The 26,002-nt window shown below is 38.2% G+C and overlaps 1 protein-coding gene across 1 annotated transcript in view; it reads left to right on the plus strand.

Annotated features, from left to right (window-relative positions):
- The first annotated feature begins 67 nt into the window (after positions 1-67).
- The window catches only part of NME7 (NME/NM23 family member 7), a 238,215-nt gene continuing 212,280 nt past the window's right edge, over positions 68-26,002 (plus strand). The window contains exon 1 of the mRNA XM_019952750.3: positions 68-195. Within this exon, the coding sequence (XP_019808309.1) occupies positions 193-195 (3 nt within the window). The 5' untranslated portion in view covers positions 68-192. The remainder of the gene's footprint in view (positions 196-26,002) is intronic.

The following is a 26,002-nucleotide window of genomic DNA, read 5'->3' on the forward strand; positions in this document are numbered from 1 at the left end:
GCGGGCCTGTCGGTTGGGTGGGCGGAGCTGCGTTTACTTTTAGCCAATAGAGACGAAGGGGCGGGCAGGGCGGCCCACGCAAAGTACGGCAGTAGGTGGAGCTCTGTTGCCAGAGTAACCCGACGTTGGTGTTGGTGTTGTATACTTCCTGTCGCAACCATACCTGTTTCCTTGTGCTGAGATCCTGAGGTGATGGTGAGTGCCAGGCGAGGCCAGAACGGCTCCGGGGTCTTCTTTACTCCGCGTCCCAGGTCATTGGTTGTCTGGGTACTGAGAGGCGTCCGCGTCCCATCTGCCTTCACGCCGTTATCTCTTTCTCCCTTTCCAGGAGCAGTCCCTGCAATTTCCTCTTTCCCTATTTCTTGTAGCACTCTGAATTCCACTTTGGTACTGCTAAGCCTCGAGAGTAATGTGACAGGAAGTTTAGGGGTAAGACACTGAGTCTGTTAGTCTGAGGTGAGAGATTATTTCGACCATTTAAAATGTTTTCATTTTTCATCATTGCATTTTTGTTTTTCAAGCTCCCAGCTTCACGTTAACGCGCTTCATTTAATAGTATGTTGTGGTGTGTGTATAACTTTCTCATTACTGATCCGAACCTCCCTAGTTCCTGAAATCTTTGCTTTCTTGAGTGGCCGAGTACTGTCCCACACCCTGTCTAAGGGCCATATAGTAATAGTTGTATTTTGCATTAGCTCTCTTCTAGCCAGTTGATTACCTTCTAGGTCTGTGCTTTTTAACAGGAATGCCCCTCAAGATCACTTCTGGAAAATTCACTTGCTAGAGCCTCACCCCCAGAAATTCTGAATAAATAGGAATGGGGCTCCGTATTTGCATTTTGAAAAAGCCTGTAGATAATTCAGTCACGTGTTTGAAAACACCAGGGTTCTAGTTAATTCACTTAATTACCAAATATTTTAAACACTTACAGGTAAAGAACTGGAAGATAGAGAGATGACTATTGTCAGATGAGTATAGCTATGAACTTAACAGAGACCCACCCACCACCCCTTCTCCAGTACTACTCAGCAATCCATTTTATTACTCCAATCTTCTGCTGCCCTTTTCCTTCCGAGCCCTTTCCACACCTTCACTTTACAAACCCTGTCCCTTCCCCTCCATTCTAAGCAGATGACAGAGTCTAACAGTCACTTTCTTTAACCTCATGCCCCAACCTATATATTGATCTATATTTTTTACCCATCATTCGGTCTTGTGTTTCTAGTTGATAGAAACAGGTGTTGAAGGATAATGCTTCCATCTTTGCCCTAAATCTTATTCCCTTCCATTCCTTACAAGACTTTTGCTTCAGGTTATAGTTCTTCTTTCCTGTGCTTTCAGCCTCTTCCTCTCCATTTCCTTCTCAGTGTTCAAGTCATACATCTTAAGAAAATGAAATAAAACAAAAGCCCTTCCCCTTCCTGTGTTTATCCAGTCCTCCCATCAATCTATCAGTAAACTGCTGGAAAGCATAGTGCTTCCATTTGTATCAAATTCTGCTCGGTCACTTACGTCCTCAACACTCTGTTGTCTGAATTCCTCTCTAATGGCTTCATGAAGTCATTCTTGCTTAAATTTCGAACGGCCTTTTAAATGCCAAATCCAGTAATTTCTTCTCAAAATTTGTTTTATTTAGCCTCTCTGACAACTGAAGCTCATGATTATTCATTCCCTCTTTTTTTCCACTGGCTTTGCCTGTTTTTAAAATGTCATTTTCTGGGACTCACTCCTTAATAATTTCACTTCTCAGTCTCTACATTTTCCTTGGTTGATTTCATGCACACACATGAGTTCTACTAATGCGTAAGCATTCATTCTTAAATTTCAGTTTCATCTCAGACCTGTTAAGGCCTAGTTGCTTCCTGGACATCTCTACCTGGTTACCGCAGAGGCCCCTCAAACTTGTACTTACCATATACAGTCGAAATTATTTGCTCATAGATTTGTCACACTTGCTAAACTGTGAACTGTTAGAGGAATGGGTCTTTCTTTTGTTCACTGCTGTTGCTTATATCATGTTAGGCACTCAGATATTTGTGAAATACTGTTTTTTGGTGCCTGTCATTCAGACCCCCCAACAACCCTAAGAGCAGTGAACTCCTCGTCGCACCCTCTGTCCTGGCTCGAGTTGTGTGTGGTGGCTCTTTGAGAAATTGCGTGGTCAATGAAGGCTCGTCTGAGGAAGAGACTTTTGTCTTGAAGTCTGAGTGATAAAGTGCGATGATCTGAGGGAAGGATTCTAGGCAGCACTAGCAAAAAGATCAAAAGAGCTTCGAGTATTGTAAGCACTGATCTTATGGTTTAATGTGAAAAAAAATTGCTATTATTGATAGGTTATGAGGTGGTGTGTGGGTGACAGCAGTGGGGGGAGTATGGTGGAGTGTGAGATTCCGGTAGAGAGGTAGGTAAAGGGCAGACCACGTGTATATACTACAGCAGTGTTTTTGAAACTGTAGTTGTGACCCATTATTCCGTCATGAAATTAGTTTGTGGTATGTAGCCAGCATTAAAAAAGAAGACACATGAAATAGACGTTACCATATTGCCTATAGTAAGGGTCGCTTTCATGAAACTTTTGTTTTAAATTGTATGTATGTTATGTGTACTGGGTTATGACGCAGAATATATTTCTTACTGTGACTCGTGATCCACAAAGTTCAAGGTAAAATGTACTTTGAGCAAGACACACTTTAAATGGCAAAATAGTTGAGATCTCAGGGCATGCAGATTTCTTCTTCCTCCTTTGACCTAGTGACAATCTTATTGTGTGGCAGGATAAACTCTGAATTTAATGAAAGCCTAAAATTGACTAGAGTTGAATTTTCAAATTTCTTTCTGCATCCAAATCTTTCTCCTATGTCAGTTGCTGTCGGTCCTTTATGAGAAGGAGTAGGCCTTTAGAAAAAGAGAGAAATGGATGTTCTTTCTCCGTGTTCAGTCTGGCCATGGGCAACTGTACTCTATCAAAGCTGATGGTCTCCATAAGCAGCTGAGGATGGAGTTTGTTTGCTCTGCTGGTCATTGCAATTAAATTATCTGCATCTGGTTTGTTACAGTTCTAGCTTCTAGCACCAGAATTGGGTTCTGGCTTCAAATTCTAGCATCACCTGTATCTTGTGAAGCAGAGATAGGCAACCGTAGTTAAGGATGTCTCACATGCATGCTGTTTAAGATGAAGAATATAATAGAGTCATCAATTTATTTACTTTTGTGCATACAGAGAATAGAGATAATTCCAAGGCTCTTCTGATTAATAAAGAGATATGAATGTTATATATCTTCTAAAATAGAGCACTGATTTGAATACTGTTACCCGAGATGAACTGCTAGTATAAGGCCTTTAAAGATGATCAACTAATGTTCCACAAGAATTAGACTAAATAAATGTCTCAAAGTTGGTGTTGTTTTAAAACAACCTTCAAAGAGAGTTTCATGATTGCTGAATAAAGAACAGGATTTCATTCCATGAATTGTTTTTCAGTTTTCAACTTTATAAAGTTTTTTCTAAATAGGCTGTCTTGCCACGTGCTTCTTTGCCATCCAGAATTCCTTATGTTACTTGAACTGCTAACTTGGAGGAACTAAAGTTTGAAAGCTAGGCAGGATTTTCTTTACTACAACTGAATCAGAAAGTATAGAGCCTAAAATAAAAACCTGAAACTTAAAACATTTTCCCCTATATATTTTATTATGAATGCAGTCTAGAGCTTGTTATATTCTTCTTTAGCAGTTGTATTTGCAAAACTCCATAGCAACTGGTTAATATAATGCTTAATTTTCCTCTTTATCTTTTTTCTTTTTTCTGACTTTTTGTCCCCCATCTTTTCTTTTTTTCCCCTAGATTTATTGAGGTATAATTGACATAACACTGTAAGTTTAAGATGTACAATGTGTTAATTTGATGCACTTATCTATTACAAAATGATTGCCTCCATCTCTTAGATAATTACCGTTTCTTCTTTTTTTTTGGGGGGGGGGTACGCGGGCCTCTCACTGTTGTGGCTTCTCCCGTTGCGGAGCACAGGCTCCGGACGCGCAGGCTCAGCGGCCATGGCTCACGGGCCCAGCCGCTCCGCGGCATGTGGGATCTTCCCGGACCAGGGCACGAACGCGTATCCCCTGCGTCGACAGGCGGACTCTCAACCACTGCGCCACCGGGGAAGCCCACCGTTTCTTTTTTGTGATGCGAACATTTAAGATCTACTCTCTTCGAACAGATTGGTGGTTGCCAGAGGCAGAGTGGTGGAGGGGTCAGTGAAAGGGATGAAGGTGGTCAAAAGGTATAAACTTCTGGTTATAAAATAAATGTCATGGGAATATAATGGACAGCATGGTGACAATAGTTAATAATGCTCTATTGCATATTTGAAAGTCACTACGTGAGTAGACCTTAACAGTTCTCATAAGAAGAAATTGTGTAACCATGTATGGTGATGGGTGTTATTTAGACTTATTGTGGTGATCATTTTGCAATATATACTAATACTAAATCATTACGTTGTGCACCTGAAAGTAATATAATGTTACATATGTCAATTGTATATTTTAAAAAAGCCAAAAACAAACAGAAAAAAAAAAAGAAATCATCTTAGTGGGAACTAGGATTTTGACAAAAAAATTTACTATAAATTTGTTATAAAATGTTCCTAAGGACACTTTTGCTATTTTGTGTACTTAACACAGTGTGAATGATAAATCTTGTTTGCAAGGGGTAGGAACATAGGACCAGGCGGACCAGGTTGAAGTCTCCAGCCTTTGACAGGGGCTGTTTGTAATGGGAGACTACCTAAATGTCTATCAATAGGGAGATGGCTAAGTAAACCATGATGTGTCCATGCTGGGAATATTATGTAGCATTTAAGGAGATTGTTATAGGTCTATATCTACCAACTTAGACAGATAAGAATTTTTTTAGTGAATTTAGTTGCAGAATTGGTTGCAGAATATTTGTAGTTTCCAATGTATGTAAAAAAAAAAAACCCAGCAAAATACAAACCCACGTGATAGTACTATGTATTCTCTATGGAAATATTAGGCAAATATATAGACAAGCTGGTAACAGTGGTTACCTCTGTGTTTAGGGGAGAGTTTTGGATTTGGGGAGCTGATCAAAGGGAATTTGAGTCTGAACTGCAGTGGCTTTATTTTTTTATCAAGTGAAGTGAATTCAGGTGTTACCTGTATAACAAAAAATTGAATTAAAAAATGTTGCCACTATTGTATCCTTCTGTTTACATTGTACATTGACCAGCCCCTGATTCAGGGACTGGCCATGAATAATGAAATGTAATAAGAGAATGCTATTAAACATGCTAATATCCTTTTGGAGGAAAAAAATCTATTCTTTTAGCAACTTCAAGTATGTAATACAGCATTGTTAACTATAATAACCGTGCTATATACATTAGATCCCCAGAACTTGTTCATCTTCTAACTGGATGTTTGTATCCTTTGACCAATACTTCCCCATTTCCCCCTTCCCCCAGCTCCTGGTACTCACCATTCTACTCTCTGTTTCTATAAGTCTGGCTTTTTAGATTCCACGTATTAGTGATAACATACAGTATTTGTCTTTCTCTGTCTGATTTATTTCACTTAGTATAATGCCCTCAGGTTGCATCCATGTTGTCACAAAAGGCAGGAAGAGAAGGATTTTGGGTTTCATTCTAAATGCAATAGGATAATGTATCTCATACATTTTTCCTATTCCATCAAAATATTTATTTTCCTTGGATCTGGACTTATTTAAATGTTAGCCATATTAGTTTGGTTGTTCAGTGCCTATTTTCATCTGTAACATTTATGATCTTGTAAACTTTGGAAAGAAAGTTTTTTTTTGTCCTGCTCTTATATTTGAAGATCAGAGCCTAATTTCTCCCCTTATAATTGCCTTTTCATAATTTAATTGCCCTTTACTGGACCTTTTGTTTCCATAATATCTTCTGTAAGATGCGTCAGGCAGAGCCCCCCATTCCAGGTGGGTATGCATCATAGTTTCTACATGGTTATTAGGGATATTATGTGTTCTGCTGTGATTTCACCTGATACCTTTCTTAATGGGTCTATAGCATAAGATTGAAGTCCCTTGTTCTCCAGAAGTATCTCCGACATTTCCTATGAACCTTATATTCATTTTCCTGCAAAAACTATCTAAGCTACTTAACTTCCAAAAGTTGGTATTTTAAGACTTTCTATTAAGTAGATGTGAGAAATTGTTGCTATTAAAATGTACTGCCCAATTCAAGTTTATTTTCTGATGCCAGGCACTTTGTCTAATTAAGTTGTTATTGTTATCTCTCCTGACTCATCCTATGTGCTATTCATTCTTCATGTTGCTTTATTCTTTAAAATGTATTTCTGTAGACATGCATAATGGCTCCAGGGTTTTCTGACATATGTAAATTTAATTCTTTGTTTTCCATAGTTCTGGTACAAGTTAAACATATATATGCTATATGCATTTTATATATTTATGTAATATATAAAATACAGGTAATACATAATGTATCAAAACATAAAATACATACTTCATTTATATATATAATATTTAACTTACTCTGTTGTAGAGATGTAGTCAGTTTTAGAGATTTGAAAATAGCTAAGTGCAAAAATATAATTGAATGCATCTGTAATATCACTGACTATATACAATCAGTATTAATATTTTAGAATATTATCTCAGTCACACACACACGTGTGTGTATATATATATATACACACACACGTATATATCTCTTTTAAAATGTGATCGTATTGCATACATTGTTTACAAATTTTTTTTCACTTAATATGTCTTATACATTTTTCCAGATCAGTTTTAGAACTACGTTATATTCCTTCATTTAATCTGGTTTAACCAATCTATTTATTAATTTGGTCTTTTAACACCATAATAAACGTATTTTTTGCAGACACATTTTTACTCACATCATAATTATTTTCTTAGAATAAATTAGAAATAGAATAACTGAGTGAGAGGCCATGTGCATTTTTAAATCTTTTTGATATGCACTGCCAAATTACCTCCAGAAAGTTTTACCCGTTTGTACACTACTAGCAGTGTGCCATGGTGCCTGTGTCTCCTAGTCTCTAACCTGATATTTCTATACATTTAATACATACATGTAACAATGGATTCGAACTCTTTCACTTTCTTTACCCAGTATATTGAGAGAGAAAGATTATAAATCACTAATTTTCTATAGATGAAAAATGCTGTTAATACTTATCCAAAATATTTCTCTAATTATTTCACATCTTTCATAAACTGTTACAATTCAAAATTTATTGACTGTATATACTGATGAAGATAGGAGTAACCTTTTCTAAACTATTATTCAAAGACAGATTATCCAGTCCTCTCTTGTCTGTTTTGAAGCAGCAGCTGATTGTAGTACGAAGGAACTGGTCTAGAGCTAGAAATCGAAAACTTTCAATCCTTATTGTAGTATTGGTTTCAGCACTTATTTACTGTGTGACATGTAATCTTTCTGGGCTTGTTTTCTCATCCATAAAATCAGAATGATAATTTCTGTTCATATTTTGTGACGATCAAATGAGGTAATGTATGTGAAAATAATTTATAAACTGTAATGTACTATACATATGAAATTTATTATTTTCATATTAACCAAACTACTACCTAATGAGAAGATGGTTGGAGAGAATGGAAGGTGATTAAAATCTAAAACAAGGGCTTCCCTGGTGGCGCAGTGGTTGAGAGTCCGCCTGCCGATGCAGGGGACACGGGTTCGTGCCCCGGTCCAGGAAGATCCCACATGCCGCGGAGCGGCTGGGCTCGTGAGCCATGGCCGCTGAGTCTGCGAGTCCGGAGCCTGTGCTCCGTGACGGGAGAGGCCACAGCAGTGAGAGGCCTGCGTACCGCAAAAAAAAAAGAAAAAAAAATCTAAAACAAGTTTCAGAAGTAAATATTTGAGGTTAGTGGTGTTACTGTCCAATTTTGTGGATATTTAAAAATTTACTTTTATAGCAGTATATTAAATACCATCTTCCTCAATTTCTATTAGAGATTCATTTTCCTAAGGAAGCAGTAAAAGGTCAGGGAAAAGGGAGGGGATGGGAGATGGCAGGAATAGTTCTCGCGACCAGTTTCAATAACTCTCATGTCCTTTTGGGAGGAGACAGCTAAGCATGTCTGATATGTGTTTAGTAAGTATTAGATCTTGAGATCCATGAATTTCTGCCAAGCTTAAGTGGATTAGCTGGGAGCTAAGTTTTATTTGCTTTTATTACTGGTAGTCTTGAAATTTTATTATTCAATAATTTGATTGTGAAAATATAAAGGAGCCGTTTTTAGGCCTAATCTGTTTCTTGCTACAGAGGCTCAGAAATAGGGCTTTGGAAAAATGGAAAATCCCTCCATCTAGTGGCAGGTACAGGTCTATCATTTATGTTAAACCATCTTGCTCTTTAAGTAGTTTTTTGAATTTTACTATATCTGCCCAAATCTCTGAAAGGTGCATATTTGTATATCTTAGGTATTTGAGTATTTTTCATAATTAAATAATTAAAAATTTTATCTCCAAAGGGAGAATGGATCCTATAATAATATGCTCACTTTCCCCCAGAATATCCATTTAAAATCTAGTAATGGCCTTGAGAATTTATCTTGACTCTCAGTACACACATAGATCGAGGCATGCATCACTAGAACATTTTTAGAAGGAAAATTGAAATACTAAGAAGTGGGGCAGAGCCTCTTGTACTCATCCTTCTGCCCTACTGTTGGGTTCCTGCTACATGCCATAAATCTGAGATACAAAGATGAATAAGACTAGATCTTTCTTTTAAGGAGCTCACAATCTTGGGGGAAGAGGGAAGGCAGGGAAGAGATAAACATGATATATTGTAACATTGTACTACTAACTTAGAGAAATTCAATTTCCTCATTTGTAAAATGAACATAATACTAACTCCCTCATAGGAATAGTGTTATGATTAAAAGAGATAAAGTGCTTAGCTTAATGCTTTATACATTGTAAGCATCCAATAAATGTTAGCTGTTGCTACTACTGTTGTTACTGACAGGTGTTAAGATAGAGACCTGCTGAATGTAGGAACAGAGAGGAGAGACTAATCACTATGTAGGAGTGTTAATTAAAAACAAGATTAGTTAACTTTACACCTTTTTCTGTGTTATTTTTCATTCACTGAGTTTCACATTTTCTTCAACTTTGAATATATATAAATCCCAAATTAAACTTAGCATGCTAATGTCAACATCGATTCCTTAAATTTACTAGAAGGCATTTGGAAACAGTAGGAAAGTGTCACTGTGGTTCATTGTTCAAGCTTCAGCCTACTTAACAAATGTTTTGTTTTTTCTTTCTTTTGAACATTTTTGCCTATTGACCCAGATGTCCCTTTGGGTGAGTTGTAGGTGGGCACAAGACACACACATCTGGTGACTATTGGGAAGTACTTGAGGTGTGCATATTAATATGATTTTAAAGCAGATTCTTTTTGGTTTAACCTTTTGAGATATACATCTTTAAAAGTTTACATCTTTTTTTCCCCCAGAATTACATGGACTTCAGCCACAGTTACTATTCCATTTGCCTGAAATGCTTCTTCACTTTTTCCGATGCTTACCTCGTGGGAGAGGCCTTCCTAGGCCACTCAACCTAAAGTAGCACCTCCAGTTACTCTGGTTCCCCTCCCCTTCTTACTTTCTTTTTTCATTTTAGCACCTGACAGAAGCATTGCACAGCTGCAGGTTTAATAATGATAGTGTCTGATATTTACATAATATTTTCCATTTTTTAAGGCATTTAAGATTCTGAACTAATTCATAATGTCCTCTAGAGATAGGAATTGCATGTGAGGAGGAATATCAAAATCAGTAGAGAGCAGAGAAGCACGGACATTCAAAGAAGAATAATAATGCTCTGAAAAGGTAGTTGAAAAGAAGGGAAGTTAACTTTCCACTGAATTTCCCTGCTAGTCCCTTTGGTAAAGACCAGGAGTGGAGAACTGTTTTTGATCAAGGGCTGTTTACCACCAGAGAAAATCTAAAATTCTAAGTCTCAGACAGTAGGCTGTTGTATTCTGAGAGGGAACTCTAGATTCATTCATTCATTCAACAATTATTTTTAAGTTCCTATTATATACCAGGCACTGTTCTAGGCATCCAGGATATACAGCAATGACTGACAAAGTCCTACCCTTATGGAGCTAAAATTTCTGGGGGTGGGAAGTCACACAATAAACAAACATGTAATATAGTGTTAATTATTGATAAGTGCTATGGAAAAGTTAGATTATGGGAGAAGAGATTGAAGAAAGTAGAAGGAGGTGGTATTTATTGGATGGTCAGGGAAACCTCTCTAGATTGCTGACATATGAGCAGAAAGCTGAATGAAGTGATACTGTAGAGAGCCTTAATAACCCTAGCAGTGGAGTAGTCCAGGCAGAGGGAATAGCAAGGGCAAAGATTCTGAGGTGGGAGCCTGCTTGCTCTGTGCAGGGACCAGCAAGAAGGCCAGTAAGATTGGAGCAGAGAAGAGTGAGGGAGAGAGTGGCAGAAATGTGCTTGAGAGGTAGCCTGAGGCCAGATCATATAAGCCCTATGTGGTATGAAATCATAAACTCTTCGAGCTGAAGGAGACTTTGGATTTTTGTAAGACCAGTGTTTCTGAAACTGATGTTGGGACCCATTGGTGGATTATGAACTCTAAATTGTGAATAGCAACTAGCTTTTAAAAACAGTGTAAAATATTAGTACATTGCACATTCTAGGATCAGAATTGTTTCATGGAACTTTTTTTCCATTGTGGAGGGTGTATGTGTGTGTATTGGTTCTAGTGGAAATTGTAGTTCTTATTGTAGGTTCTGGTGAAAAAAAAAAAAAAGGAAAATGTGGGGCTTCCCTGGTGGCACAGTGGTTGAGGGTCCGCCTGCTGATGCAGGGGACATGGGTTCGTGCCCCGGTCCGGGAAGATCCCACATGCCGCTGGGCCCATGAGCTATGGACGCCGAGCCTGCGCGTCGTCCGGAGCCTGTGCTCCGCAACGGGAGAGGCCACAACAGTGAGAGGCCCGTGTACCGCAAAAAAAAAAAAAAAAAAAGGAAAATGTTTGTGAGCCACCAATCTAGTCTTATCCCCAAATTTTATAGATGAGGAAGCTAGGTTGGGAAGTACTCAGAGGCCCACATGTCTTCTCCCTCAGTGAGATGTTCTTGCTGCCACACTGTGCTCATGTCTAGATGCAGTGTGCATCGCTGTATGTAGATGTGACTGACTCCATACTGCTGTAGTTCTAGTTTCTTAAATAAGGGAAGGAATTAAAAACTTTATTTAGTCAATACCATATCAGTAAGTACCAACTTCAGTTCTGTTTTATGATCCTTTTTTACACTGTTTGCCTTATTTTCCTTTGCATTCTCTATTTTCTTAAATATCCTTTTATCTCCCTAGGAAAGAAAGCTGTCCAAAGTTTAGAGGTAGAGAGGGAGAGAAAGAAATCCAGGACCAAGAGAGAGGGAGAGGGACAGACATCTAAAATCCAGGAGAGAAAAGAGAGAAACCTCCAAGGCCACGAGAGAGATGGAAGTAGCGACGTCTCTGGCCCTGCCTATTCTTCCTACGGTCTCCATGATCCCCTCTGCCCCTTCCCGAAGGCTTAGTCTCCTGGGAATGCAGTGCTGGTGGAGAAGGGGCTCCATCTGCTTTCAAAGACATGCATTGGGAATTTATCTTTGTAATCTGCCTTCTGGCTCTCAGAGTGAGGACTGAGTAATGTGCCGAGGAGAGTGAGCTCCTGGAGAGCAGGATTTATTTATTGGGTTGGCCAAAAAGTTCATTCGGGATTTTTGTAAGATGTTACGGAAAAATCTGGACAAACTTTTTGGCCAACCCAATATTCTCCTTTGCATTCCCAGGCCTGGCCCATGGAGGCCCTCAGTAACAGTGTGCTTAAAAGACCTTCCTAATTAATACACTGAGCTGTCATGAAACTGTTCTTATCTGTTACAGCTAAATTGTCACTTATACAAACAATAAATCTGTAACATTAAAGGGAAGATTAGGCTCAAAAGAGACTTAATTTTTGAGAATTGCAAAGGTAAATTAATAAAATTTGATGATATTAATCCAAGGGTTAAAAATAAAAGATTCTTTTACACACACACACACACACACACACACACACACACATACACATCAAATTACTCCCTTTTTTTTTAATGTCATGGGGAAGATATTCTTGAAATAGTTTAACTGGATTTTAAAAATTATTGTTTTAAATTGTTTAAAACCCTGCTATGTAATGTTAGATGTTAGAAAGCAAGTGAAGAGAATTGAGTGCCTGTTATTCTTCTTTAATCAGAGTTGCTGTTTGAACCTGATAATTTCTTCAGTGGCTAAAAAAAATGCTTTAAACTTACTTGGGACTGGTTGGGGGAAGGATCAGAAAAGAACTGAGATTAGGTCATTTTTTTATGCAAGGGATTAGAGAGAGATGAAATTGTTGACCTGGCATGTGTTGTCTTTTCAATAAAACATTTCTTAAAGCCCTGATGACTGGAAGGGGATCTATTAAAAACTAAGTTAACTTATTAGCTTATAAATCATAATGGGAGACCTACTTTTTTAATAACTAATATCTATCATTTATTTTATGCCTATTGTAAATTAAGTTCTTTTCATGTAAGGAAACAGTCTCAGGTTTGAAAGACCCAAGGTTATACTGCTGTTGAGTGGGAGGGCCCTGATTTGAACCTGGAAGTCTGGGCTCTTTCTAGTCTACTGCAGTTGAGACCAAGGTGTTTAAATTTTAAAAAATATTTTAGGAGTAAATTTCTGCTTGTTCTTTTTTTTTTTTTTTTGTAGCTATAGAGAAAAGTAAAGACTGTTTACTTCCTTTTGAAAAATCAATTTCTAGAGCATATGAGTGATACAAATTTTCTTCAAGAAGTCATAATTCTTATTTTGATACTCAATTGGGGCCTCTGCAAAATTACCATGATTTAATATATAATTTCAGGGCTCCAACTGAGGGGTGGTGTTTGTCACATGGCTGTGTGGCCTGGATATGTTGAAGTCCACACTGAACATTAGGTGGCACTCCTTTATCACTGGACGCATTCTCTCGGGAGCGATATCCTTTATGGATATTATTAGTTGCTCATTAATTTTAATTATATCAATGTGACATACGCATACCATTCATCTAGAAAGAACACAGTATCACAGATTGTTTCTCATGAAGACACACACTTTTCCTTTTCATAAATTAGGAAACGGAAGCCTAGGTGATGAAAAAGAATGGCCTCCTTTGGGATTAAACTTGAAAATGGTTTTTAAGAATCTGTTACTCCATCAAAATATCCTTTATCTTATTTTAAAAAAAAAACTCCAAAACAGTAAACTACTAAATTAAAATAACCCAGGAATCACATGAAATAATGTAGGCAAAAACTTTTCCTAAAGATAGGGAAGATTACCCTAATATGTAGCTCTTCTGTTAGACTGTCTGATGATCAGTACTTCTGACACTTGCTGATATAGTCAAGGCTTTTGCCATTTTTACGGAAGTACGTTCATGCTTACAGCACCTTGAATCTGCATCTCAGAAATACTCAGACTCATTCCTTTTCGCATGAGGATAAAGCTAACAGAATCTGTAGCCAACTGTAGTTAATGCTGAATAGTAATAATTGCAGTGTATGAAAAGCTACATGTATATTTAACATCCACAGCATTCAGTATTTGAATTAGAGGAAAAATGGAACCAGTTGGATTTGCAAAGAGCTACCCTCCTCTGTCTCTGCAGCCAGGGCCCTACATGCTGCTGTGCATGTTGCACTGCACATGCACAACTATGAGTGAATTGCAGATACGCTTATTTATTACATATTTTTCTAATAGATGACAGAAAGTGTTGTGAGGAAAGCACAACTTTTTCTGATTTGCACAGAAGTACCAAGTCTGCTAAGGAATAAGCTTCTCAAATTTCGACTCAGTGACACTGGCACTCAGTGCCATTGGCATTTTCCCTAGAGGGAAAAAAGTAGGAGAGGGAGCACAGGAGAGAGAAGGTGATATAAAAATAACATTCTAGGATGCGTCTAAATTGCTAAAAATGTTAGGGTGGGTTTAGGGCCTCTGCAGTGGAGGCAGGATGCCCTCCCACCTTATCTATCCCCCTTCTACCACCTTCAGGTCATATTGGCTTTTTTTTCCTTGAATTCACCAAACTCCATCTCCTCTTTTTTTTTTTTTTTTTTTTTTTTTTTGCGGTACGCGGCCCTCTCAGTGTTGTGGCCTATCCCGTTGCGGAGCACAGGCTCCGGCCGCGCAGGCTCAGCGGCCATGGCTCACGGGCCCAGCCGCTCCGCGGCACGTGGGATCTTCCCGGACCAGGGCATGAACCCGTGTCCCCTGCATCGGCAGACGGACTCTCAACCACTGCACCACCAGGGAAGCCCCTCCATCTCCTCTTTGAAGCTTTATGCTTTTTGTCTCTCTGGAATATTTCTCCCCGCAGGATTCTGCATGAATGGCTTCTCCTTATCCTGGTTTTACTTCGAATGATATCTCCTCATAGTGGGCTTTACTGTCTATTCTAGTTGAAGGAAGACTCCTAGCTCTCTGTTCCTAATCATTAACACATTTACTTATGCATTGTATTGTCTTTATAACACTTATTATTACAGGAATTATACCATTTTTTTAACATGCTATGAAGAGAAACAGAAGGTTGGTAAGCAAGCTCCATGTCAACAGGGCATGTCTGTTTTGAATATCCCTATTGTCTGCCGCAGTGCCTGGCAAAGAGAAGGAGCTCAATATTTGTTGAATGAATGGAGGAATAAATAAATTCAGCTTTTCAGGCATGAATAACGTTTAATTTGATAATGGCCAGTGGATAAGTTCTGCTTTTTAAATTTATTTATTCATTCAACAAATATTTAATAACACCTATTATATGCCATACGTATACCTAGTCCCTTGGGATACAACCATGAATAAAACAGACAATAATTCCTGCCCTAAGAGGTCTTACATTCTATTGAAGGAGATATATAATAAATAATCAACATATTAAGAATAATATACATAATATTTGAAGGTGTTAAATGCTATAGGGAAAAAGTGGTCAGGGTGATGAACATTGGGAGTGCTAGTAATGGTGGTAAGTGTAATTCAAAGGGACATGGCCAGAGTCAGTCTAATAGAGAAGATGATAGTTGAGCAAAGACTTGAGAGTGAGAAAGGATGAGCCATGCAGATGTTGGAGAAAAAGTATTCCAGGAAGTAGGGTAGCCACTGGAGAGACTCTTAGGTGGAGAATGCCCTGTGTTCAAGTAACAGTGTGGCTCTGGCACAGTAAGCAAGAGTGACAGTTGTGGGAGATGAGATCAGGCAGGTACTGGGAGGCCAGATCTTGCAGGCCATTGAAAGTGTGTTGACTTCATTCTGATAGAGAGAGGAAGTTTGAGTCTGCAGATTTTAAGAGGAGGGGTGAGGTGGTTCAACTTACATTTTTACAGCGTCTCTTTGGCTGCTTTTTTGAGAATAGATGTGGCAGGGGGCAGTGGTCAAGAGTGGAAGTAGAGAGACAAGTCATAAGGTATAATCTAGGCGAGAGTATGGCGGCGTGGAGTAGTGTAATTGCAGTGGAGGTAGTGGAGTGATTTGGTGGATATTCTTTGTAGGTAGAGCTAACAGGATTTCCTGATGGCTTGGGTGTGAGGTCTAAGAGAAAGAGTGAGTCAGGGATAGAGTTAAAAGATGACCCTTGGGGCTTCCCTGGTGGTGCAGTGGTTGAGAGTCCGCCTGCCGATGCAGGGTACATGGGTTCGTGCCCCGGTCCGGGAGGATCCTATATGCCACGGAGCGGCTGGGCCCGTGAGCCATGGCTGCTGAGCCTGCGCGTCCGGAGCCTGTGCTCCGCAACGGGAGAGGCCACAGCAGTGAGAGGCCTGTGTACCGCAAAAAAAAAAAAAAAAAGATGACCCTTGGATTATGGCCTAAGCAATGGTAAGGGTGGAGTTGCCATTAACAGAGATGTGGAAGACTGACGAGGAGTAAGTTTGGTAAGGGGCTGGAGCAGGAGTTCAGTTTGGAGCCTGTTAAATTAGAGATGTTTATTTAATATCTAAGGTAAGAGGCAGGTGGACATACGACCCTGAAATTTGGAAGAGGTCTAGTCTGAGAGCTGTCAGTATACAGAATTCATTTAAAGCCATGGACCAGACAATCATTAAGAGAGTGAGTGTAGATAGAAACAAGAGGTCCAAAGACCAAGACTTAGAGTACTTTAACATTAAGAAATCAACGAGAAATGCATAAACTGGAAAAGAGATTACAAATCAGTAAGTTCAGCTTCTACCTTAAGAGACTAGATAGAGGGAAAAATAAGAACAAATTAAACATAAAACAAGAAGAGGGATGGAAATGAAGATTAGAGTGGAAACCAATAAAATAGGAAACTAAGAAACAATAGAGAAAATCAGTGAAACCAGAAATTCTTTCTTTGAAATGATTAACATAGATAAAACTTTAGTTAGACTGGCTAATAAAAGAAGACCAAATATATAAATTACCAAAATTAGGAATGAAAGAGGAGCCATCTCTACTGACCCTACATAAATTAAAGGAATTATAATGAAATACTATGGACAACTTTATGCCATCAAATTAGACAACTTGGATGAAATGGGTGAAGTCCTTGAAAGATATAATTACGAAAACAGGCTCAAGAAGATGGAGAAAATCTGAATAGATCTATAACAGGCAAAGCACTTGAATGAGTTATAAAAAATCTTTCTGCAAGGATAAGCTCAGGCCCAAATGATCTCTCTGGTGAACTATATCAAACATTTAAAGAATAAACAATACCAACCTTTCAGGAAAATAGAGGAAGAGGAATACTTCCCAACTCATCCTGTGAAGCCAGTATTATCCTTATACGGAAGCCAGAGGAAGACATTACAAGAAAAGAAAACCATTGATACTCCTTATTTGAATATAGATTTACCAATCCTCAACAAAATTTTAGTAAACTGAATCCTGCAACATATGGAATGGATTATACCACATGACCTAGTGGGATTTATACCAAGAATTCAAAGTTGATTTAATATCTGAAAATCATTAGTTAATATAATTCACCTTATTAATAAAGGACAAAACCCACATGATCAGCAAACATACAAAAACATTTTTACAAAATCCAATACCATTCATAATAAAAATTCTCAACAAATAAGGAATAGAAGGAAAGTCCTTCAACCTGACTAAGGAGATTCACAGAAAACCTATAACTAACAACATACTTACTGGTGAAAATGTTAATGCTTTCTTCCTAAGATCAGGAATAAGGGGCAATGATGTCTGCTTTCACCAGTTTTATACAATGTTGTAATAGAAGTTTTAGCCATTGCAGTCAGGCAAGAAAAAAAGAGATAAGAGGCATCCAGATTGGATAGGAAGAAGTAAAACTGTCTTTATTCACAGATGGTATAACTGTATATGTAGAAAACCCTATGGAATCTACCACCCCCTGCCCCCAAACCAAAAAACTTTTATAACTAATGTGCTCAGTAAGGTTGCAGAATATAAGATCAATATACAAAATCAGTATACAAAAATCAGTTGTATTTCTATGTACTACAATGTACAGTCTGAAAAGTAAATTAAGAAATAAATTCCATTTACAATAGCATCAAAAGAATAAATACTTAGGAATATTTTTTAGCAGAAGTGCAAGATATACACTGAAAACTACAAAACATTGCTGAGTAAAATTGTAAGATATATGGAGACATTCCATGTTCATGGATTGGAAGAATCAATATATTATGGTGGCATTTCTCTATAAACAGATAAATGGATTTGGTGCAATCCCTATCAAAATCCCAACAGATATTTTTTGCAGAAATTGACAAGCTGATCCTAAAATTGATATGGAAATGTGAAGGACTCAGAATAGTCAACAAAATTTTGAATAAAAAGACCAAAATTGGAGGACTTAGACTTCCTGTTTTCAAACCTAACAATAAAGATACAGTAATCAGGGCTTCCCTGGTGGCGCAGTGGTTGAGAGTCCGCCTGCCGATGCAGGGGACACAGGTTCGTGCCCCGGTCTGGGAGGATCCCACATGCCACAGAGCGGCTAGGCCCGTGAGCTATGGCCGCTGAGCCTGCGCGTCTGGAGCCTGTGCTCTGCAACGGGAGAGGCCACAACAGTGAGAGGCCCACGTACCGCAAAAAAAAAAAAAAAAAAAAAAAAAAGATACAGTAATCAAGAGAATGTGGTACTGGTATAAGGCTAGACATGGAGATCAGTGGAACAGGATTGAAAGTCCAGAAATAAACCTTTTATGGTAAGTTGATTTTCAACAAAAATGCCAGTGCAATTCAATGAAGAAACAGTAGTCTTAAAAAAAAAAAAAAAAAAAAAAGAAACAGTAGTCTTTTCCACAAATGGTGCTGGGACAATTGGATATCCATATGCAAAAAGATAAGACTCTGAAATGTAATTCAAAGTGGATTATAGACCAAAATGTACAAGCTAAAACTATAAAGCTCTGAGAAGAAAATATAGGAATAAATATATGTGACCTCAGGTTAGGCAAAGCCCTTTTGGATATGACAACATAAGCACAAGTAACTGAAGGTGACCCCCACCCCCCACTGCCCCCAATGAAAATGATCTGGGACTGGCAGTGTGAGGCAGGAAGTACCTGTATTCCAAAGTATCATTCTGGGTCCTAGCAGGATATAGATATAGTATACTCAATTGGGATAATTGAAAAGTTTACTAAAGAGACTAATTATAGAGGTGTGGGGAGAAGTAAGAGAAGTTAACAAGGGATGGTTCAGTATGAGGGGAGGGGCTAGCAACAGCATGGAGCCAATACTACCTATAGACCTGTTCCCAGGGCAGAAGGAGAGAGCTAGCAGAGTAGCTGTAATGGACAGATAGATTGACAGGAGCTGTGGCCTTTTGTAGAGAGGAGCAACTGACCAATGTGATCTGGCAGGGAGAAAGGAGAATAAATATCTTGACTTCACTTTTCTTCCTTTGATCTTTAGCCACTGCTTCCTACTGGCTGGACCCATGTGAAAGTCCAAGGACAAGGGAATCTTTTGATGAAGCTCATGCTGGTTGGCTGGCCAAACTCAGAGCAGGTTAAAGAAGAGCACAGTGAAGGTCTAGAGGGACACATCGTAAATGGCTAGCGCGTTCACTTCCAGGCCCAGTGGCATAGTGACTATGGGATAAAGGCATAACAAAATTAGGCTTCGTATACTCGTGACCTTAGCAACAGCCCTTTGGATCAAGAAATTTACAGATACCACTTATATTCTAATCTTCTGTGTTATCAGATGACTTCTAGCCCAATAATGAAGTCAGTTTTCTAATTGAATATTAGGTGAATAGTGTGTAATTGCTTTAATAGTCTCTTGCCATTATAGTTAGACCCAGTATTTCTTTTTTGGTTCAGATCCATTTCTCTTTTCGAATATTGTGGTTCAGATAATTGTTGACAAGTGGTCCCTGATGGATAACTCTTCTCCTGGAGTCACTTACTCTTTCATCAAGTGTATTTTTTTTTTTTGCGGTACGCGGGCCTCTCACTGTTGTGGCCTCTCCCGTTGCCGGAGCACAGGCTCCGGACGCGCAGGCTCAGCGGCCATGGCTCACGGGCCCAGGCGCTCCGTGGCATGTGGGATCTTCCCGGACCGGGGCACGAACCCGTGTCCCCTGCATGAGCAGGCGGACTCTCAACCACTGTGCCACCAGGGAAGCCTCATCAAGTGTATTTTTTAAAGTGCTAGTCAGAGAAGCCATACTTATTCAAAAAAGTAAGAAAAAATGTCTTCCTTCTGAATTTTTCTGGAAATAGAAATAGACAAACAAATGGGTGTAGGGTTTTGTTTTTTATCTTGAGGAGTGGATTTTGCCATTTTATTAAAATCTTGTGCTAAACACATTTATTTACTCCTTTCGATCTTTATTTTGGTAGTATATAGTTGACTTTTTTATTAGGGGTCCCAGAACCAGGAAAATCACTTTGGAGCTTCAAAAGAAATAAATGATGTAGTCACTATCCTCCAGAAGCTCAGAATTTGGTTATAGAGAGAATTTATGTTGCACAAACCTGCCAGATGACGACCCAGCATTCTACTACGGAAACATCAGTCTGCCCATCAGGAAACAAGGGTCTTTGTTAAACTCTGTTACTTAGCAAGTCACAAAACTCTTGCGAAGTTACTTAATTTATTTGAACTTCTGTTTCCTTATCATTAATGTTCCTTTGATCTCTGAAATTCGGTGAAAATTAGATTCCAAGTATACAGAAATATCAGTTGGCTGGGATTGGTCTGGAAAGACTTTTAACAATAATTGTGTTTTCTTTCAGCCTTGCTTTTCAGAGAGAAGATTTCCCCTAGTAGGCAGTATGTGGCATTGTTTTTTTACATGGTATTTAACGTGGCGTTATTGTACATTTTTACGGTAGTGATCTGCAGAAGTCTGAGAGGAAGAATTTTCAAGGATCTATAGGGCCCAAGCTGAAAAAGTTTCAAAAAGTCCTTTCTTCTCTGAAACTGGATATATGCCTTTTAAAATGATTCTTATTTGATCAGTTTCCTGATTTACACTTATACTATGGAAATGGTTCTTTTCTGGCATTTTTTACTCTGTAATAAAATTAAGCGGGCATTAAATGGAAGGTGCATTCCTAAGCATCATAGTTGGGGAAACACATGAGTTTGTGTTCTGTTTACTGCAGCATTGACTTTTTTTTTCTGTTAAGGACAAACAATAATGCATTCTACTTCTGAGATATTATCTCAAATGACTTTTTAAAAAGAAAACCTTGGAAATATGTAGAATCCTCACATTGAACATTGTATTTTTCACAAGGGGAGAAGATATTTGGCCTTAAAACTGACTTTTTTTTAAAGATAAAAAGGATTACAACATTTTAACTTAATTCTTAAAGAATTTACATGGAAAAGGAAAATTAACTAAATTTAATAATTCGCCTAACTTTTCCTCCTCATGTAATTTGCTTGTCTGACTTTATTAATGAGAAATGCTAAGCTAGAGTTAGCAAATCAGAGTCTCTACATGAGACCCTTTTCACTGAGCTCACCTTCTGTTTGCCTTTCAAGGTGAATTTATGAGGAAGCAATAGCCTTCTGAGAACAATCTGGACAGGTTTGAAAATGGTTTTGGCCACACTAAAGTTGAGGTTAATGTTTGACACAATTCAGTGTAAGAGAATACTTGATCCTTGAAGGAAGCCCTGGAGGAAGACTGGTAAAGATTTAGTACAAAACAAATTATTGCCTAAAGTCTAGTCTGTGGTAATGGGAAAATACAAACCTTTTGGTTGTAGTCTTTTCGTTTCTGTTGTACTTCTCACTGTGGCATCTAAGTAAAGCCATAGGAATTGCTATGTTTATTTGCCTACTAGTCAGGTAATAAATATTTAATGATCAACTGTGTTCTCAGAATGTTTGAGACAGTGAAGTTTGTTCTTTGGAGCTGCTTTTCACAAACCCTTACTGGAAGCAGCTGGCTTGACGTAGCAGGTTCTCATATACTGTTGATTTCTATTATAGTGTCATTCAGAGTGGATGGAGGTACATTGAGACTTAGATTAAACTTTAGAAGCCTGTTGAATGGTAAACTTTACCATCGGTATAGTTTACTCCAGAATGCCCTTGAAGTCACACAGAAGCAGGTATTTGGCTTAAAATAGATGGTGACTGACTCTTAAATATGCAACTTCTGAAAATCAGATTTCTGGTTTGTTTAAGACGGTTCTCCATATTGTATTCTATAACTCCATTTCAGTGTGATTTAAGCAAGGGAGAAGTTTAAACAAAAGTGTTTCGTTGCCTATTGTGACGTAGTTTTTTCTGAACTATAGTATTGCAGAGTGCAACATACATTTTTCAGTGCATTGTTAGAATTACAAGTCTGACAAGTATGGACTGATTTTTAGGCCATTGTTGTTGTGTTGCTTTTTAAGATGTGATTTGTTTCAATAAGCAGTTAAAATGAAAGAGTTTAGTTTTGGGTTCTGGAGATGTAGCAAACAGAGCAGTGTATGTAGGCTGCGTGGTCCTATTTCCCTTAGATCCCCTTTCCACCACTCTGAGGAGAGTGGTTAGGAGCATGGGATCTGGAATCCAACTGCCTGGGTTCACTTGCTTCTAAGCTGGGTAGTCTTGAGTGTGTTTTTAAACCTACCTGAGTCAGTTTTACTATCTGTAAAGTACAGGTAATAATCTGTCTCTCTCATACTGTTATTCAGATAAAATACCTAAGTGTTTAGAACTAGGTGCTTAACACGTAGCAGGTACCTAATAGAAAGTGCTAGCTCTTGACTATCACTATAATTGTTCTTAGAGTATTAACTTATAATGATTTGTTTATATATTTGGCTTTTACATTACTGACTTCCTTACAGACCTCCTTAAAACCAGGGATTATTTCTTAGAAATCATTGAATGTACCATCAGAGCTTGGCACAAGAGAAGCAGTTAATAAATATTTTTGGAATGAATAAGTGAGCTCTCATCTGATCATATGTGGTCTGTTTTTTTCCCTCAATTTTTTTAATTGTGATAAATACACATAACATAAAATTTACCATTGTAACCAATTTTAGGTGTACAATTCAGTGGTATTAAATACATTCATGATGTTGTACAACCATCACCACCATCCATCTCCATAATTCTTGTCATCTTGTAACACTGAAACTCTATAACCAGTAAACTATGACTCCCAATATTCCTCTCCCCCAGCCCTGGCAACCACCATCCTGCTTTCTGTGTCTGTCGTTTCGATTACTCTGAGTACCTTGTGTAAATGGAATCAGGCAGTATTTATCTTTTTTGTGATTGGCTTATTTTACTCAGTATAATGTCTTCAACTTTCATCCATGTTGTGGCATATGTCAGAATTTCCTTCCTTTTTAAAGCCGAATAATATTCCATTGTAAGTGCATACCACATTTTGTTTATCCATTCATCCATTAATGGACACTGGATTGCTTCCACATTTTAGCTATTGTGAATAATGCTGCTATGAACATGGGTATATAAATATCTCTTTGAGACCCTGCTTTTAATTGTTTTTTTTTTTTTTTTTTTTGCGGTACGCGGGCCTCTCACTGTTGTGGCCTCTCCCGTTGCGGAGCACAGGCTCCGGACGCGCAGGCTCAGCGGCCATGGCTCACGGGCCCAGCCGCTCCGCGGCATGTGGGATCTTCCCGGAAGGGGGCACGAACCTGTGTCCCCTGCATCGGCAGGCGGACTCTCAACCACTGTGCCACCAGGGAAGCCCGATACCCTTCTTTTGGGTATATAAGTGGTCTATTTTTAAAGAAAAAAGATAAAACTGTTGACATTGAATTCTTGTAGGAAACAAAGGTAGACAGGGAAGAGAATATATATATAAATATATATATATATATAAATATATATATATCTCTAGGCTGTTTTGATCTCACATTCTTACTAGAAAAAGAAATAGAACATCTCTTCCTCCCTCATAAATGAGTGCTCAGTTATAATTTATACAGTACTGTATTAATACATTACATACATTGTAAATAATTCACAATAATAGAAACCTTAATAGGTTAAGAGTTAAAAAAAATAGAAATGTTGAGTTATTTTTCCCCCAGTAGGATCTTAGAGAATATTTGGTGTAGAAACTTAGACACTCTTGGTATAGAAAAAGGTATTTTTATCAGACTTCGATTTATGTCCTGGTTCTGGCACTTAATAAATGTGGTTACTTAACCACTCTGTGCCCCAGGTTCCTATTCTGGAAAATGGGTGCAATCATAACAACCTCCTAGGGTTGTTGTAAGGACTAAGTGCAATAATATAGGCAAATAACTATGGTGCATGCTACATAGTAAGGGCTCAGTAAATGTTAGCAGCTCTAATAATAATACTGATAATAAATTAGAGTTATGTTATTGTTACGTTGATGATGATAATGATGATGTGTTTAGGAAGATATTTTTCCTCTGGGAATTTTTCATGAAGATGCTAGATTTTATCTATTCTAATACATTTTTGGGGGGACTCTTCAGTCATTAGTTCTTTTCTCTTGCTCAAATTCTGGTCTCATAACTCCAAGTGATTACTGTAATAATTAGAAGCTCTGCCTTCACTTCAAAAATCTATTGGCCTAAATGTAATCTTATTTTTACCTTGAAAAGATTCCTGCATTCTCCCATTCACTTTGGCTTGAAACTTTGAAAAATCTTTGCTCAATCTCTATTTCTTATTACCATATCTCTTCCCTTTCTGTCACTGACTTATTACTACTTACTTAAATCTGTCTCTTGTATCCGTCACTTCTCTTCATTCTTCCTGTAACCACTTATAGTCCCGAATTAAGACATCTGATTTGTCTCCTAATTGGTCTCCCTGATTTAGAATCTTTATGTTCTCATCTGTCCATCCATACATCCAGCCATTATATTGGAAAACATTTACTGAGCACCTACTTTTGCTAGATATTTTTCTAGATACTGGCAATAAGCTTCCTCCCTCAAGAGCCCATATCCCTACTAAGATGAATTGAAACATTAACCTCATGATTGTATTTCTCTACTCAGACTGTTCACTAGCTCAATGATTCACTACTTTCATTTTGTTTTTAAAATATAAACATATCACTTGTTGAACTTTTATGTCCTTGTACAGCTGCATCCTCCCAGGTTGCCAATAATACTCATGCTTATTCCCAGCTTTGTGCCCTTGTGGCTTTTGTCATGATGATCATATAGACAGACTGCTCTTCTTCAAACGCCTGTAGTTTTGTGTCACACAACCTATCTCTGAATTATTTTTGTATTGTTTTCTTGCTGGTCTTTTTTCTTTTCGTTTTTAAGTTGTTTTTGATGTGGACCATTTTTAAAGTCTTTATTGAATTCGTTACAATATTGTTTCTGTTTTATGTTTTGGTTTTTTTGGCCGTGAGGCATGTGGGGTCTTAGCTCCCCAACCTGGGATTGAACCCACACCCTCTGCATTAGAAGGCAAAGTCTTAACTATGGGACCGCCAGGGAAGTCCTTCTTGCTGTTTTTTCACGTGTACTTGTTTTTATTGGCAATTTAGAATGATTGCAAAGCACCTGATGATGAGGATTGTTATTTTGACCTCTGTATATCCCCCTTTCTCCCACCCGGGACCTAGGGCCGAGTCTAGAAGGGTGCTTATTCTATCCCCCTATCAATTCAGTCTGTACAGAGTGTGCTGGAGATCATTCTATGTGAGAGGAACCTACACTGTCAACATATTTTATAGGCCTCTTCTTATATTATTAAAAACAGAAAAACTGATGTTGAACTTTTTAGTAGTACTCAGACAGCAGGAGCAAAGTACATTGTCTGGTGGTATATCTCTTCTTCCCCTCCCCCATCACTCGTGTTTGTAGGGGTTAAGTGTGGATACCTCAGTGGCCACTGAAAGGGAATGGGCCTCATAGGTGTTGAGAAAGTACTATTTTGTTTGTACAGTGATTAATGAAACTCATGCTTGTTTGAGTGCAAAAATATATGTATATGATTTGACTGATGTACATTTAAAAACTTGTAAATATATCAGTGACAAGCAATGAGTAATAACCTAAATTACTAGATATGCAAGGTAACGTTTTATAAGAAGTAGAAGTAAAGTAGTAAGATATAGGAATACGTAAACAATTAATTTTTTGTAATCTTACAGCAACAGATAAAATGGTCATGTAAAAAACCTGCTCAGATATGTTGAATTAGGTGTTGTGTAAACAGTTTTCAGTAGGAACTGGTTCTTTTTTTTTTTTTTTTTTGGCCACACTGTGGGGCATGTGGGATCTTAGTTCCCCGACCAGGGATCGAACGCACACCCCCTGCATTGGAAGGGCAGAGTCTTAACCACTGGACCACCAGGGAAGTCCTGGGAACTGGTCCTTAATGTGAGCCTAAGATTGAAGTATTGACCAGTTA

The sequence above is a fragment of the Tursiops truncatus genome, chromosome 1 (assembly GCF_011762595.2).
Source record: "Tursiops truncatus isolate mTurTru1 chromosome 1, mTurTru1.mat.Y, whole genome shotgun sequence".
NCBI classification, from domain to species: domain Eukaryota; kingdom Metazoa; phylum Chordata; class Mammalia; order Artiodactyla; family Delphinidae; genus Tursiops; species Tursiops truncatus.